At 36.6% G+C, this 17286-nt stretch overlaps 1 protein-coding gene across 2 annotated transcripts in view; it reads right to left on the bottom strand.

The window, feature by feature from the left end:
* The window catches only part of ATSTE24 (Peptidase family M48 family protein), a 233443-nt gene extending 216695 nt beyond the window's left edge, over positions 1-16748 (bottom strand). Inside the window, exon 1 of one of the 2 annotated variants that reach the window (XM_089415853.1) lies at positions 16569-16748. In XM_089415853.1, the coding sequence (XP_089271979.1) occupies positions 16569-16599 (31 nt within the window). In that variant the 5' untranslated portion in view covers positions 16600-16748. The remainder of the gene's footprint in view (positions 1-16568) is intronic. The other variant, XM_089415852.1, reaches the window with a different exon arrangement.
* Positions 16749-17286: the final 538 nt, after the last annotated feature.

Raw genomic sequence — 17286 nt, 5'->3', positions numbered from 1 at the left:
TCATAAGTCATAATGTCATATACAATGAAATGAACCAAATAACTAAAGTCTAATACTATTGATTTCCTTTACCCCTCTATATGTAGATGTCGATGGAGTTGGCAGTAGACTCTGTTGTGCCCTAGAAGCTGAAGAACTAGGAGCTACAGGAGGTCGACCACATAGCTTGGGTCACCTCCTCCTCCTCATATAATATATATATATATATATATATATATATTCCACGATTTTTTCATAATCAGCAAAAAGAAAACCCTGATTTTATCTTCTTTTTGAAAAAATCAAGATAAACTGATTTTAACGCGATTTTTTGGCGATTAGTGCAACACTGATTTGAATCCCTTAGAGAATTGTATAAATAGAAGACATGCATTCTCTCTCATTCATCATCACTTGGATTTGTATCTTTTTTCTCTCTTGAGAATTTCACTATACCGATTTGAGGACGAATTGGAGAATCTTCGATGCATTTTGATGTTTGGATATCTTTCTTGGTCTTGGAGCTTCGATTTTGTCTCAATTTCATGATTGGATATACTTGCTATACTTGTAAGTTTTTTTCACAATCTAGTTTTCTCTCTTTATTATATATACATGTATAACATATGGAATTGTTGCTCATGAAATCTGAAATTTTGCCTTGATTTAATGCGAATTAGTCGAATTGTTGATCTTGTGAGGAATTGCATATGTTACATGTTTGGGTATAGTGAATGAATGTTCCTAGGGGTACATTATCTTCATAATTGCCTTGATAAAATCATCAAATTACTACAACAAGAAGTATAAATTCCTTGGTAACCTAGTAGTTGCCTTAGGGCTATATGAAGTTGTTGTAGGACTCCTTGATTAAGAACATTATAAAGGTTGAAAGCACATTGACTCCATTCTCCCAATAGGCTAGGCATTGATCCTATTCTTGGTTATTACCTCAACGAATACCTTTTTCACCTCTTTCTCTCATTTCTAAGCCCTAACACTAGGGGTATCCTAGGACATCACACGAAATCCATTGCAGCCATCCATTTCAAGAGCGAGTTGGGTAACAACTATGCTAAGGTGTCCTCTAGGCCCTCACAAATTTTAAAGAACTTCCTGTGGCTAGATTTGGAATTATTCCAAGCCCTAGCTTCAACTTCGTTCTTAGACTTAGGTTTCCTTGATTAGTGGCTTCATCAAGGATCATATTATTGTAAACTCGAGTCAAATCTAATTTCCTTGATCCTTTTCTCCTCCCTTACTTGGTTAAGACCATTTATCTAAAGTTTCACCTGAAACCCTTGACCTTGTTTAGGTATACTTGGGCTTCTTTGTGTTCCCACACCCTTTATCAATCAAATTCCACAAGGATCATCCCAGAAACCCTCTTCCCTTAGCAATCTTTAAGTCTAGGGTATTCCCTATCAAGCAATATTTCTAATCCCTAGGTCTAGGCCTCCTTTGAGCCTTTCTTGGAGAGCCCCACACCTTGCTTCTAAAGCAAGCAAGTCCATAATTTAAGTCCCCCTTATGAATGGGCCCTTCAAATCACTATCTATCCCATCACTGACTCACCATTCATAGTGATTTCCCTCATACCGAGACTCCTCCCATCAGTGAAAGTCCACAAAGAGCGGGGAGCTTTAGCTAAGTTGACAGTGGGTTGTTCTTCCATCGTTTCCACTTCATCTAGTAGTTGCCCCTTTGGAACCCCTCCTAAGACCCCTGCTAGATTAAGCGATAACACGGCCCTAACCAGCAACCACTATAGACCATACAACTCTGTGTTTACCCCAATCTTGGACCCCTATTATTTAAAAAATTCCTCCTAAATCCTAGCGTACTTCTACAAGGAAAAAATTTGTCTCAGATTTGCATATAGGTTGTTCTTAGATACGCTCTTCTAACAACAAGCTCTCACACGCAACGTGTACATACAAGAATGAACTACAAAGGTGTCATCGTCCTCCTTATAAGCTTTTCAATCATGCTAAATCTAGCAAGTTAATTTTAGAACTCGGACTTGTGATTGATTTGTTAACTGAGTCAAACTGACTCTTCTAACTCGTCCTGCCTCAATTAGAAATTGAAGCTCACTAACTCATCCTTTTCTAAAAATAAACTTGCACTTGGAGACAAAAAAAATTGAGCCTCCAACTCCTAGGCATGAGTTAACTCCTCCATGACTCATCATATTTCCCAGGAACTCATGCATGCTACAAGAAGATTGTTTGTGGTCTTCCTTGACTAAGGAATAAGTCCAGAAGGACCTCGTTCGCTACACTTTTCAACACTATGAAGGCAGTTATGGTAGAAAACCTCACGAGGTTTTCAATAGAAATTATAATAGTTTTGGCACTCTTAATTATGAAATCAAGTGTTACAAATGCAACAATTTTGGACACAAAGCTAGAAATTGTAAAAGCAATTTGATATTTCCTTATACAGAGAAAAGGCAAGTCCTTGTCCATCATATGGTTGAAAAACCAAGAACATAGAAGAAGATGTTGCAAGACTTTAAGGTTAACGAATGTAGGGTTGCTCTATAAGCCTAAAGCAGAAGAAGTCAATAGTATATTGATAGTGGATGCTCAAAGCATATCATTGGAGACCAAAACAAATTTGTAACATTGAAGAAAGAAAAAGAAACATTTGTCACTTTTGGTAATGATAACTCTGCCAAAATTATAGGGAAAGCCACAGTTAACTTGGAAGCAAAGATTTGGTGGCAAAAAATGTTTTACTTGTTGATGATATGAAGCATAACTTGCCAAGTGTTAGCCAAATGTGTGATCAAGAACACACACTTCTATTCAATTCAAATACAACGATAATAATAATAATACAACGATAATGTTAAGCATCAAGAGTTTCAGTGTCGGCTCTACTCTTCATTTCTCCGGAGCATTCAACTAACGCGCTTTTAGTATTTAAAAGCCTCGAAAATCCTACAAGCTAACGCCCGAACAATGCACTAACAACTTTGATTGACACCTACAAATACGAGTACGCTAGTTGCAGTAGAAGGTTGAATTAAGATAGATTACATACAAATCCCAACCAGTCCTAAATAGCGAAATAAAATAAGTAACTCAGGGCAAACCAAATGAATTTGGCACTATTTGTGATCAGCCACATTATCGATTTCTCACCACTACCCACTACAACCTCTAGTGGTCTACTTTGGGAAATATTGTTAGCAAAAAGAAGAGCCAAGAGCTTGAGAAAGAAGACAATCGCTCCAATGGCTTACAAGATACTATACAAATCATATCTAATAAGACTTTAATTGCATGGTGTGACTGATACACTAACAAGTGTACATGTGAGGGAGTGGTTGACCTTCAGATTTTTCTTTTCCAGCTGGGTGCAACTTTAGACACAACACGAATGATCATTCCTGTTTCTTATGACTATTATTCTTATAGCATTCATGATTCGGCCCTTCCACAGGAAATGAAGGATGGTCAACTCTTTGCTCAACCATGCAACACAATGACTCTTTACATTAATGACAATATCTCAAACAATCTTGCCTAAGCTTGACTTTGACATCAATGACAATATTATCCCAACACCAACGGTATATGGCACTCCCTCTAACTCCTCACAGTTGAGGAGAAATGTTTTTTCGAATATTCATTATACATTATGCCAGTTGCACAAGCCACACCAGCCAGTGGACAAGTCGGCTCAATCTAGACCCTGAATGCATTATAAATAGGCATGAGAAAGAGCATTTCAAGTCACTCACTCAAGCAAGTTCAGATATGTTCAAACAAGCAAAGAAAAAGGAGTTTTGAGGTTCATATCTCATGAACCAGAAGGGAAGAGGAGTTGATTCGAAGAGACTTTCTGGGAGGAAGTTTTGGCACATTTTTGAAAGAATTTTGGCTTATTTTGGAAAGGTTTTTTGGGGCTTATTTCAGAAGGATTTTTGGCACACTTTTTGAAGGTTTTCGGTCCTAGTTAGAAGACTAATTGCAAATTTGTTCTTGAGGACTGAATTTTGTCCCCTTTGAAGGCAGAATTTCAAATCGGTGTAGAGGATAAAATTCCAATGTGGAAGGTCGAGTTTCAGGCCTATCTTTAGAGCAATACCAAAGTTATGGTACATAGAAGGCTTAACTCAGGCGAGTTTCTAGTTTGTTTTGTTATGATCTAACATTGTTCTCTGTTGAGGAGGTCGAACCCTGTGGAGGAGGCAGAGTTCTAGAGGTCGAGTACTAATTGCTTGAGGGCTGAGATTAGGTGCGTTAAGTCCAAGTTTCAATCATAGTTTGGGACCTGTTGAGGCCAAGTTTTGTTGATAAGGAGGCCAAGTTCAAGGATCATTGTTGAGGGAAGTTTTGTGATATGAAGGTTGTGTTTGGGAAATCGAGTGCTTGTGTGAAGTATAGAGGAGAAGCTACCATGAGGGAAAACTTTCTTTGACTAATATTAACTCTTGTACAAGCTTTAGTGTTGATAAATCATGGAGTTGGTGCTTCCTTTCAGTTGGTGCTTCCTTTTAGTTGGTGTTTATAAATTTGAATGTACTCCTATATATATATATATATATATATATATATATATATATATATATATATAAAGAAAAGCATTCCATGGTTTTCTCCTACTTTGGGCTTCCACATAAAAATCTTTGTACTTTGTATATTTATGTGCTTTGCTTTATATCTGTGAATGCATTTACAAGTTTTTGAAGTTGAAAATTGTCAGTACTAATTCACCCCCCCTCAATATTGTTGAATATTCCAAAAGATAATGCCACCCACTTTGGTTCGAATCCTAGCCAACCTTGCTCGATATGGTCAATGGGTTATCATATCCAGCCACGGAGTTTTTCTTGGTAGTGATTGTATGTTCCAATTACCGTAGCAATGATTTTCAGCCCAAAGAATAAGAACATGAGCATTTCTAACATAAGGTCCCAATCAATTTTGTCACACGTTAGGAAAATCAACCTTAAGCAACAATAACATTTTGTCCAAACCCGACTCACTTTGCAACTTCCTATGCAATGAATATTGTTTCTAAATTAAATCTCCCCAATATCAATCCAATTTTCTCTAGTTATATTATTCTAGATGTTATCTTCCAGACTAGCAATACCAAGGCTTTAACCATTATCTTATACACAACTCGTTGGAGCATAATAAGAATTCAACCATTATCGACACTCTTAATTTACTACTATCAAATACCTAAAAGTCATCCTACACAAATCATTCCCAATTTCATGCCACCATTGTTGCATGGGGAAATCTCCCTAATCCCAAACAACCAAAAACAAGGATATCCCCATACAATGTACACTTCATAAAATTTTAAACACATGAAAGTATAACAAAACATATTATTTCTATACTAAAAGCTAAGGCATGAATAGAAAATTCCTCCTAAACAGAAACCAAATGAAGTTGCAATTTTTCAAAGTTGTAAGGGGTTTTGGTACAAGGACGTCTATGATACCCAATATGGATACAACGCCCCTATTTCCAGTATAGAACAATCAATAAAGCACTCAGCACCCATACAAAACAAAGTAAGCCTAATTTGTGCACACTAGAGGTTCCTATATGAAAATTTACCTACAATATAAAATATAACATCTTCCATACTATGTGAATACAATATGATCAATGTACCGCTAATTGTATATTATCAATATTGTACAAATACAAAGCATGCCAAAATGCATCATACTATACAATTGAACAAAACCCCTAAAAACCTCTTACAAAAAGTTGCCCCAAAAAACCTAAAATTTGCCATTTCAAGCAACATTTCTTTTCTTTGTTCTCCCGCACATTTAGGAGAATGTAATCCAACCTTCTAAGGAGAAAAAAAAAAGCAATTGAATTTCCAAAATTCGTTGCATCATTTTGTATTTGTGAGATGTATACTCATGTATCAAAGCCAAGACAGATTTTCGCAATATGTATGTTTCATATAGCTTTGAATCTATCAAGCCAAGGAATAACTCCTGAATTAGATTATTTCATATTGATGTGAATAGACTTATATAGCATTACAAAAGCGACCCATCATCCTCCAAGGTCGATCCCTATTCTAATTGTTTATATTTCCCCTATTTACATATTTACAAAATATTCACCAAATCCCCAAAAACTAGGTGTCTAACATTTCTCCCCTTAATCCGAAGGGGTGTTAGTGGGCCCAAGCATCATTCTGAATTTTTCAAACTTTTCCTTCCAAGGTCTTTGGTGAAGATGTCTACAATTTATGTCAAAGGATCTTAACTCGAGTGGTTTGGTGAACAATTTGTTTCCCCAACTATGTGAGTTCAAGTCTCCATAAACATGTTGTAACCAGCCTGTTACTAGCATTTATGAAAAGTTGCATCCAGTGCAATAGTGGCAACCGATTTTTTGAAGTTTCTGATTCTCTAGATATTCTCTTCACAATTTCAAAATAAAGGGATGTCTACAATTTTCCCATTTGTGGAACAATATCTTAGATAAATAGCCTTGGCTTCTACATGATATCAAAGCAAATGATACTTTGTGTTGATGTGTTTGGCTCGATCATGGAGACTGGCATTCTTTGCCAACTTGATTGTAGAAGTATTGTTAATCAGAAGGGAGGTAGAGTTCCCTTGTTTCTCCTATAAGTCTTCAAGAATTTTCTTGAGCCACACAACCTCCTTTGTTGCCTCTATAGCTGCCAGCTTCCCACATATTTTGCCTTTGACGTGGAATCTACTAGATTTGACAATTCATGTGACCTCTAGGAGATAACTCCTGATCCAAAACTCATAATATAATTTTAAGTAGGCACTCAATTTTCTTTGTCTCCATCAAAGTCTAAATCAGAATATCCAATTAAGCTAAAGTTATCCACCTATGAATATTTGATTCCAAAGCCTTGAGTTCCTTACGAGTACTTCAGACTTTTTTGCGGGAAACCAATGTCTTTCACAAGGCTTTTGCATAAATCAAGAAAGAATTTCGACAACTAAGGAAAAATTCGGTTTAGTAGTGGTAAGGTAGATAAGACTTCCTCCAAGTTGTCTATACTTGGTTGCACCCTCAAATTCATTCCCTTCTTTTGAAGTGAGCATCAAATTATGTTCCATTATGACTAGAGTGGATAAAGGATTGCATTAAAAGATGCCAAACCTGTTCAACAACGGTGTAATGTACTTCTTTTGAGAGAGGAATATATACTTTGGATGTTGAGTCACTTCAATGCCCAAGTAGTAATGAAGATGTTCCAAATTTATCATCTCAAATCCTTTCTTCAACTCTTTCTTTATGGATGCAATATAGTTTTCGTTGTTCCATGTTATCAACAAATCACCTACATATACCACAAGATAGAAAATAATTTTGCCAATTTTCTTAACAAACAAAGTCGCTCATCAAGATTAAAGTATTTGAAATTTCATTTTAGAAGGATGTTGTCAACTTTTCATACCAAGCTTCAAGTGCTTGTTTTTTGCCATAATACATGTAAAGGTTTGATGAGTTTGCATACTTTCTATTCTTGTCCCTTCACAACAAAACCTTTTGGTTGAGACATGAAGATATTTTCTTTCAAGTCTCCATTCAAGAAAGTAGACTTCACATCCATTTGATAAACTTTCCATCCAATATGAGTTGCCAAGGCAAAGAGTCCGGATAGTGGCCCATTTTGTTGTGGGAGCAAAAGTCTCCTCATACTCAACGCCTCCTTTTTGGGCAAATCCTTTTGCCACAAACATTGCTTTGTGCTTTTCAAGTGAGCCGTTTGATTTGTACTTGTTTCTTGTAGACCCACTTGTAGCCAATTGGTTTGGTTCCAAATGGAGAGTTCACCAACTTCCATCTTGCATTCTTTATGACAAAACCATACTCCTTCTACATTGCTTCTTCCCATTCATCATGAGAAGTAACTTTGTTAAAGGAAGTTGGTTCAAAATTAGTATATAAATTCAATTCACAATCATATGAAACATCTATATCATCAACTAAATTAGAATTATCTGCATCACCTCCATCTTGTTTGGTAGAACTTCTAGTTCCTATCTTTCCAACCTCATCAAGATGAACACTTTCAAGTGTTTTGGTGAGCCATTTTGGGGGACCTTTCTAAGATGGTCCAGGTTGCTCTACTCACTGAGATGGGGTCGCATCAAGATTTAGCCTTCCAATCCTCTCAATCACAGCATTCAAAAAGTCTTCCCAATTTGAAGAAGTGGTCAGAACTTCATGAGGGGGAGGCAGTGCTTCAAAAGGAGATTCCATACATCGATCCAAGATAGGATCCTCCCTTCAAGATGTGGAATCTCATTATCAAATTCATGATAAGTTTTTGGCTGATTGAATCTATCCAAATGATCAAGCTACTACTCAAGAGTGTTGCCAATCTTGGAGGATTCAAGAAAAATCACATCTCTAGACAAAATAAACTTATTAAGTACCTCGTCGTAAAGATAATCTATCTTGGTGGTATCTGAATAACCCATTAAGATGCATTTATAACTCCTTGCATCCAGCTTGCTTCTTTGTTCCTTAGAAATCGAGGCATAGCAAGTGCAACCAAAGACGTTGAGATGCCTTACACAAGGAATGTGGCCATAACACATTCATAAGGAGTCTTATTTCTGAGAACATGAGATGGAAATCTATTTTTGACATATGCTGCACATAGAACTGCATCAACCCAAACATCAACTTTACATTTTTAATGAAACATCATGTTGAGAACCATATTTAAGATAGTCTTTTTCATTCTTTCAGCTACACCATTTTGTTGAGGATTGTATGGAATAGTAGTTTGATGTTTAATCCCATGTTGGCAAAAATAGTTTTCAGAATTATCAGAAGTATATCCTTTTCCGTCATTAGTACAAAGAGAGTGAATATGTAATTGTGCATCATTTTCAATCCATGCATGAAACTTTCTAAAAGTTTCAAAAGTTTATGATTTGCTTTTCGACAAGAATACCTAACACATCCTGGTGTAATCATCAATAAAAGTCATCATGTATCTATTGCCATTTGCAGAAGGAACAAGCATAGGGCCACACAAATCCGAATGAATCAATGCAAGTTTTCTATGTGCTCTGAAAGTAGAATCATGAAATGGCTATTTGCATGTTTTCCTAGGATACAAGCATCACATTGATTCGTGTTTCCTAGGAATAGTTGGCAAACCATAAACACCATTTTTTCAATAAACAAAAACTATCATAATTAAGATGTCTAAATCTTGCATGCCACAGAAGACTAGATGGCAATGTACCTTCATTGCATTGAGAAAAGTGTGCAAAGTTTTGTGCATGGGCAAATGTTCCTTACAACTTCAGCACTCTTTCCTCCTCTGGTCCAGTCATGACAACTATGTTGTCAGATGCTTTCCTTATTTCTACTTTGCCATCAAACATATGAATAGAGTGGCCTTGTTGGCCAATGTGACAACAGGCAATAGATTTCTCCACAATTCTAGAAGGCAAAGTACATCATGTAGAAGAAAATCAGGAGGTCCAAGCAGTTTAAGCCTGATGATGCCAAGTCCGGATGGCTTAAAATTTGACTCGTTTGCAAAATACACTGCTCCATCTACATTATCACTGAGGCCTTCAAAGAAATCTTTCCGAAAATTCATATGACATGTTGCACTTGTATCAAGCAACCATGCATCTCTCCAAGAAGCAAATGAAGTATGTAACAAAACTTCAATTACTCTCATATTGCAATGAGCAACAATGTAATGAGCATATTCAAGTACTTTACCTTTTGCTATGTCTAGTGCTTTACCTTTGTCTTCTTTGCGGTCTTGTTTGATTCTCTCCCAGGTGATTTTGCATGTGGATGCATCATGTCCATCTCTGTCGCAACAAATGCACTAAAGATCAAACCTTTCTCCTTGATGGTGTTTACCCCCCTACCTCTAAAATTATTTCCTTTGTGTCCTCTTCTGTGCCACTTCTTTTAGAGAATCATGTGACTAATTCTTCCCTTTTTAAGCAAGTCGCATTGCTTCTTTAGGGGACTGTGTTGTTGTCTTCCTCTTCTCGCATGCTTTCTCTTGTTCTGCAAAGTTCTCCACTAGGATGTTAAAAGTAGTGAATTTCAGTGGGCTAGGTTGTTGTCTTCCTCTTCCTGTATGCTTACACTCGTTCTGCAAACTTCTCCAGTAGGGTGTCAAAAGTAATAGATTTTAATTACTCACTAGCTTGCAAGGATTCAAGGTAATTTGAGTATGTAACATAAAGGGCCTAAACAGAGGTTGTGCGAGGAATGTCCATCTTAACTTTAGTGGCATCTACATAATGCATAATGTCTATAATCTTTGAGGCTAAGACTCGGGGATCATTGTCTTTCAACTCAAGGTTGAAGAGTTTGACCATCGACTAAAAAACCTCCAATTCAGAGTGTGAGTCATTTAGATTTTTCAAGTTCTTCAATGCACCATAAGAATTTGTAATTGAAAATATATGACAACCCACCTCTTCACTTACAAAAGCAACAATCAAGGCATAGGCTTTACTATCTTTGTTCTCCCAAATGGCTGGCTCATTATCTGATGTGGGCTTGGTGGGCACATTGTAATCCTCTCCTTTATAGATGCCTTTCCACAAGTCATTAAAAATGAGGGTGTGCCTGATCTTTCTAGACCAGGCTAGGTAGTTCTCCTTGCCAGTTAGCACCACACAGACAATGGAAATGAGAAAATGCATCTTCATCAACACCTCTTCCTTCCTAGTGATCTATGGTTATTTTCTCAAAACTCCTCTAAAACAAACAAGTCAAGTAACGATTTCAGTTCCACAAATCTCTAACAAAGCAAAGCAATATTCACCTCAAATAAGCAAAGCAATATCGTCTAAACCCCCAAAGCTTATGTGGTTCTAGATACCACACATTAGGAGAGTTGCAATTACCAACAACAAATTGTGAACCCATGAACAACTACTCACACAAAATATATCCCAAAGAATGATCCAACTAACAAATTTTGACCATAATACAAAATAGAAAGTGATGTGGGTGTTTGAATATGGAAAATTGATAGCCTTTGGCATTTTATCATTCCTATCGTTGACGTAAAACAAGCAAAGTTAAATTAACAACATTGCATGGAAGATTAAAAGGTGGCCTTCACAAAAGAATTATGAAGAAAAACAATGCCATAAACAACGGACTAATGGCAATCGCAGCAAAAGTACCTGTAGCAGAGATTTCCACAGGACTCAAACTAGGGATGGTAAATTTAGTTTTTTGGTCGAAAACAATCAACAAGACTTTCAATTTGTTTCCAGATTTTTATCCACATTGAACATTTTCAATCACGTTTCAAGTCCAAAGCAGGACCCATCCTCAAGAGTAATTGATGAGGAGAAAGATGAGAGCCACAAAAGGTATAAATAGATAAAAGGTTTGCCATCCTTCTCTCAATCTTTATTCTTAATTTTTCAAGTAGACGAATCTCTTTCCAAGTCTACCCTTTGTATAGGGTAATAATCCTTGTTTGCAAGTTTCTGTGGTTATCAAATTTGAATTTGTTTCTGGATTTTTATCCACAGTGAACATTTTTAATCAGCGTTTCAAGTCCAAACGAGGACCCATCATTAGAGTTAATTGATGAGAGAAAGATGAGAGCCAAAAAAGGTTAAACTAAGCCTTCAGAGCTAAAGGCAAACTAAGCCTAGGTCATTATTATGGACCACTCCTTTGCAGAAATATTTACCCCAATAGGAAGAATGCCTTCATACTCCAAAAACCCTAAATGGGCAATGTCACATGAGGAAGAACAACCAAACAAAGTATGAGAGATATCAAATGATGTGGGGAATGACGCACCAGTAGCTTCAGTGTTTACGATAGCATGATGGTGCAGATAAAATAACCGACGCAAAAAAGGAATTGCAAGCCCAACCAAAGCACAAGGAGATCGCCTTTCTCAATAGCGTGTGCTTAACATTAGAGGGAATCCTTGTTATCCTTGTTGGACTACGTTTCCCCAAAGTTCACATCGAAGCCAACAGTGGCACCAAGGTGGATCCTCAGTCGAGTGCATAGAAAACAAAACAGTGACAAATGGGCTAAATAGTGTGACAAAATATGAGAGGTGTTTCTACAGAGTAAACAAGGACAACAAGACCATAGATCTGGAAGGATGGCACAGCAATGCCAGAGATACCTGACCTGAAAGGGCAGACAAAAGGGAGTCCCACTTAGTGGGACAAGCTACACAAAAACAATCTAACACCTCAATGCTTGGCTCTAATACCATGCCAAACCGTGGAATAACTCTCAAATTGGATTGTTTAGTCATAACATTAGAAAAGTGAGCCTTTTTTCTCCAAGGTTGGTTCCTATTCTAACTATTCATATTTCCCTATTTAAATATTTACAAAATATGCACCAAATCCTAACAAAATCCATACTCAAACTTGTGTATGTGTTTAGTTACTATGGTACAACATAAAATACTTAAAAATACATATTTAAAAAAACCAAGAGGGAGGAGGGGGGAGAGAGAGAGAAAGAACCTAAGGAGTTAGCTCAATCATTTGTCACAAATGTTGTTGGGCATTGGCTAGTTTGTGTCGACAAGCACCCCATTCCAATGCCCCACCAAACACACCAATCCAGGTTGGTGAGATTATTGGGGATGTCTTCCACTAATGTGGGGAAAGCATCCCACGACGTTTTCTTTGGAATTGGTCTTAGAACATGTGTTTCCTCCTAAGTGGTCACAAGTTATCCAAAGGGGGTAGGGTATGTACACCTCCATAGACTTCAAAAGCCAAATCACTATCCCCTGTCCCACAAACATGGGGTCTCATACACCAATTTGGTGTTCAGCTTAGTTGTGACCTTAAAATTAAATTATTATTATTATTATTATCTCCCCATGCATTCAAAAAATAAAAGCTTGTAATAACATATATATATATATATATCCATGTATTACATAATAATATTCATTCACAAACTTTGGTGCCATTGTTGCTACTCACAAGCAAAACATTAATGCCCACTCTCAAAATAGATGTTGCAACAAGAAATATGATGCTTGCACAACAAGAAACAAATGCTTGCAATGAGAAAACAACACCCATAGCAAGAAATCAATGCTCGAACAACAGGAAACCACTACTTATAGCTGTGAATCCATACTAATAGCTCCAAGTCTATGCCCACAAACAACTTTAAACCACTACTTATAGCTGTGAATCCATACTAATAGCTACAAGTCTATGCCCACAAACAACTTTCAACTCCTGCATGCAATTTTTAGCCTCCAAGGATACAAAAAACTAATTGCGGTGATCGATTTTTCTCACATATTGTTAGAACATATGCATCCCCATGCAACACTGTATTTTTTAAATATAACAGATAGGAGTGAAACTGAAAAATATAAATTTATTTAACATAAATAAAGGACAACAGTAGGTCAGAGATTTGTGGATGTCATGAAAGATTGAGGCCCTTCTAGAATCAATTTGTAATTTACCATTTTGTGCATGAAAAGTGTAGTATAAAAAGTCAATGGTAGTTTTGCCAAGTCCATGAAATCGAGGTGCTAATATTGCCCCCACCAAAGTTCAAGTCACTCCAAAGACAAGTGTGTGCTCGTGCTCATGCTTGTGTTTGGAAATGGGTGCTCAAGCGTCCAATTCTAATTCCCCGCGAGACACACGAATCTAGGCCAGTGGGTTTACTAGGATACCATCCACTAATTTGGGAAAAGCATTTCATGATGTTTTCTTTGGGATTGATTAAGAACATGTGTTTCCTCTTAAGAAGTCACAGGTTATCCAAAGGGGATAGAGTATGTACACATCCATAGACTTTACTACATGAAGGGGGTCCTTTGTCCCACAAACAAGGGAGTCTCATACTCCAATTTGGTGTCTGGTTTAGCTGTAACCTTAAAATTAAATTATTATTATCATTATTTATTTATATATCCCCAAGCATTCATAAATATAAGTTTGTATTTACTAACTTATACATATCCACATATTGCATATCAATATTGTTCACAAAATTTGGTACCATTGTGGCTGCTCACAAGCAAAAGATTAATGCCCACTTTCAAAATAAATGTCGCAGCAAGAAAAATGGTGCTCACACGGCAAGAAACAGATGCCTGCAAAGAGAAAACAACACCAATAGCAAGAAATCGGTGCTCGAAAAGCAGGAAACAACTGCCTACAGCAGTGAACCCATACCAATAGCTCCAAATCTGCGCCCACAAACCACCTGTTTGCATTAGAGGTTGGAAAAGGGCCTCCTAAACATTAGGGGCCTCAGTGAGCTTGGGATAATATTACTTTTTTCTTCCCTGTCGGTGACTGTTGCATTAGACCACCAGGTGGTAAAATATATTAAGCCTATCAGGCCACTGGATGCCAGAAAAAAATTAATTGACTCATCTTAACCTCCCCTGTTTTCTGAATTATATGATGCATAAAATACTTACTCGAACAAGCAGAAAGCTGCACCTTTCGATATGATAAATTAGTCAATGAAGTGAAACCTTTTTGAATTATATGATGCATAAATACTTGCTAGAACAAGTAGAAGGCTGCACCTTTCAATACGATAACATAGGCAATGAAATGACACCTGCTTACAAGATTCAACTACACAAGCAAAGAACATGTCGGCACTTGAACCCTGATTGTGGCAATAACAAGTACAACCAAACAAAACATTTCATTGGAGAAACTTGAAACCGGGTGAGGGCAATAACAGCACCCATTTTCACCAACACAGACATAAGCAAAGAACGTATCATCGAAGAGACCTGAACCATAGTAGGCCTGCTTTCAGCAACGCAAGCAAAAGAAAAGAACACTCTGTTACACGGGAACCGTTTCCTAGAGGTGGGAAACTCGTTCCAGTGGTTCCCGCGCTCCCGGAAGCTTTGGAACTGTATGGGAACGCTCCCTTTTCTGTGGGAGCTGCAATAAGAACTTGGGAAAGTTCCGGGAGCTCTGAAGGCTGTTTTTTTTGGAGTTCCCGGGTTCCTTGGGGTTGGGGAATACAAAGCATGTAGACAAATATGTTGAACTGCCCACAAAACATGAGGCTTTGTTGAAACCTTCGCAGCAAGAAAGGCCAAAGACATTCTTAACACCGATATCCGTAGTTGAGAAACTGGAGCAATCTGTTGATGGGTTAAGGAAGCGTGTGACACCTCAATGTAAGGGCGATATCTGGGATGTCATGCTGATGAGTATTTATTTTTTTGTTTATGTATATGTATCGCAGAAGATTGTGTGCATATTTTATGTGGCAGTCAATGCTTAACCATTAGAGTCGCTTTACTTTTTCTCATAAGAATAACTAGAGAAACATAGGTAAAATTGTTCCTTTGTATTTATAAGGCAAATTGTTTCAAACACTGGTCATGTGTCAGAGAAATGATAATAAACTTGACATTTTAAGGAGAGACTCAGGAAGAGAGACACCCAGAGAATATATTTATATATAAGAGAGATTATATATTTAAATTGATTTTAATATTTGAATATTTTGATTTGATATTGATTTTGATTATTATATAATTATATATTTTTTCTCATAAGAATAACTAGAGAAACATAGGTAAAATTGTTCCTTTGTATTTTTAAGGCAAATTGTTTCAAACACTGGTCATGTGTCAGAGAAATGATAATAAACTTGACATTTTAATATTTTATATATATAAAAAAGAGAGACTCAGGAAGAGAGACACCCAGAGAATATATTTATATATAAGAGAGATTATATATTTAAATTGATTTTAATATTTGAATATTTTGATTTGATATTAATTTTGATTATTATATAATTATATATTTTTTTATTATATAATATTACCCTTCTCGATTAGCCGTTTCCTGTAAATTTTGGGGAAACCTCTAGCCGTTCCCGACACCCATACCCAAGTTCCCACGTTCCAAAAACTCATGCAACATAGAAAGAACATGTCATTGAGACTTAAACCTGGTGGACCTGACGGTGGCAATTACAGCCACTGAACGACTTGTCTTTTAATTAATATGCAACATCCTTGTAAACTAATATTATGTATTAACAGTAATATATATTTTCTGGTCAATACATTCCATAGACCTACAAAACCCAGAATGTCCCTAACTATGACCACCATAGCCACTAGATAAAGTCAGAAGGAACAGAACTCAATACCCCTGACACAAATAAGCTCAAGTAGCTACCGACGCTTATGTATGTAAGTCTGCTTGCCAGTGCTTGAAAATTACCTTCTCGCATCAAAAATACATTCGACATACTAGACAAGACCAATGTTTTACTTTTTCCTGGAAATCGATCCTGTGACCTAAATTGAATTATAGTAGATACAGGCACGGCTTGCAACTAACCGGACAATTCAATTCCATACTAATTTTCAAGAGCAAAAACTTAGGAAATAGGAGACGGCAACCATTTGGGATGAACCAAAAAGACACGCGATAATTGATTTAGTTGATGACAAAGACAGCGTAACCTAGAGGGAAAGCCGAACGCTTTGAAAATGGATAAAGAGGAGACGTTATAACCCTCAACAAAAAAAAAAATGCATAAAAGGCATGAAGTGAACGGCATTCAGATGCTTACCAACAACAGCTTCCAAATAGGGAAACGCCATTTTTTAGACCAATCCTCGCCTCGCCTCGCCTCGTTCAGTAGCGAATAAAGGGCCAACTAGTAAAAGAATGGGACGCAGTGGACCTGATCTCCAGTTGAGTTGGGTGCCGGGGAAGCCGCGATACTAAGGCAATACGGAGGTCAATATAAAGGCATGACGCAATTTCTCCATTAGTTTATAAAAAGGGCAATTTCTCCATTAGTTTATAAAAAGGGTTAATTAGTTATACTTTGTTAGTTGTTCAAAGGAAAGTTTGTTTGCAAGGGGCCAAGATTTAGGTCTGCTTATTTTGCCTCTTTAAAGTAAAATGTTATCTTAATAAAAAATTGTTTTTCTTTAATTTATGGAAATCAATTAATCGTAAATTTAAAGATATTTGGTAAGTTATTTTTTTTTAAAGGAAATAAGTTAATAATCTAAAATTTAAAGGCATTCGGTAAGAGAGAAAATTTGGCTCTTACAAATAGCTAACGAATTGTTCTAAATAATGTGGTTTTATTTGAATAATAATGATAAGTCATTGACTAGTGATGATTGTCCCTTCTTAATTTGACAACTAAGTTATAATAGATTTTCTATTGTTTAACCAAAATAAACAAACTATTCACTAGATGATATACACAGGGTCAACATTTTTGTATGAAAAAAAAAAATTTTCACTCAATCATATATGAAGTGCCAACCTTT

Source organism: Pinus tabuliformis, chromosome 3_2, assembly GCF_031772625.1.
Source record: "Pinus tabuliformis cultivar Carrire ecotype Pingquan chromosome 3_2, CPIR1, whole genome shotgun sequence".
In the NCBI taxonomy this organism is placed as follows: Eukaryota; Viridiplantae; Streptophyta; class Pinopsida; order Pinales; family Pinaceae; genus Pinus; species Pinus tabuliformis.
The sequence above is the reverse complement of the archived record's forward strand: the minus strand, read 5'-3'. Positions and strand labels throughout refer to the sequence as shown.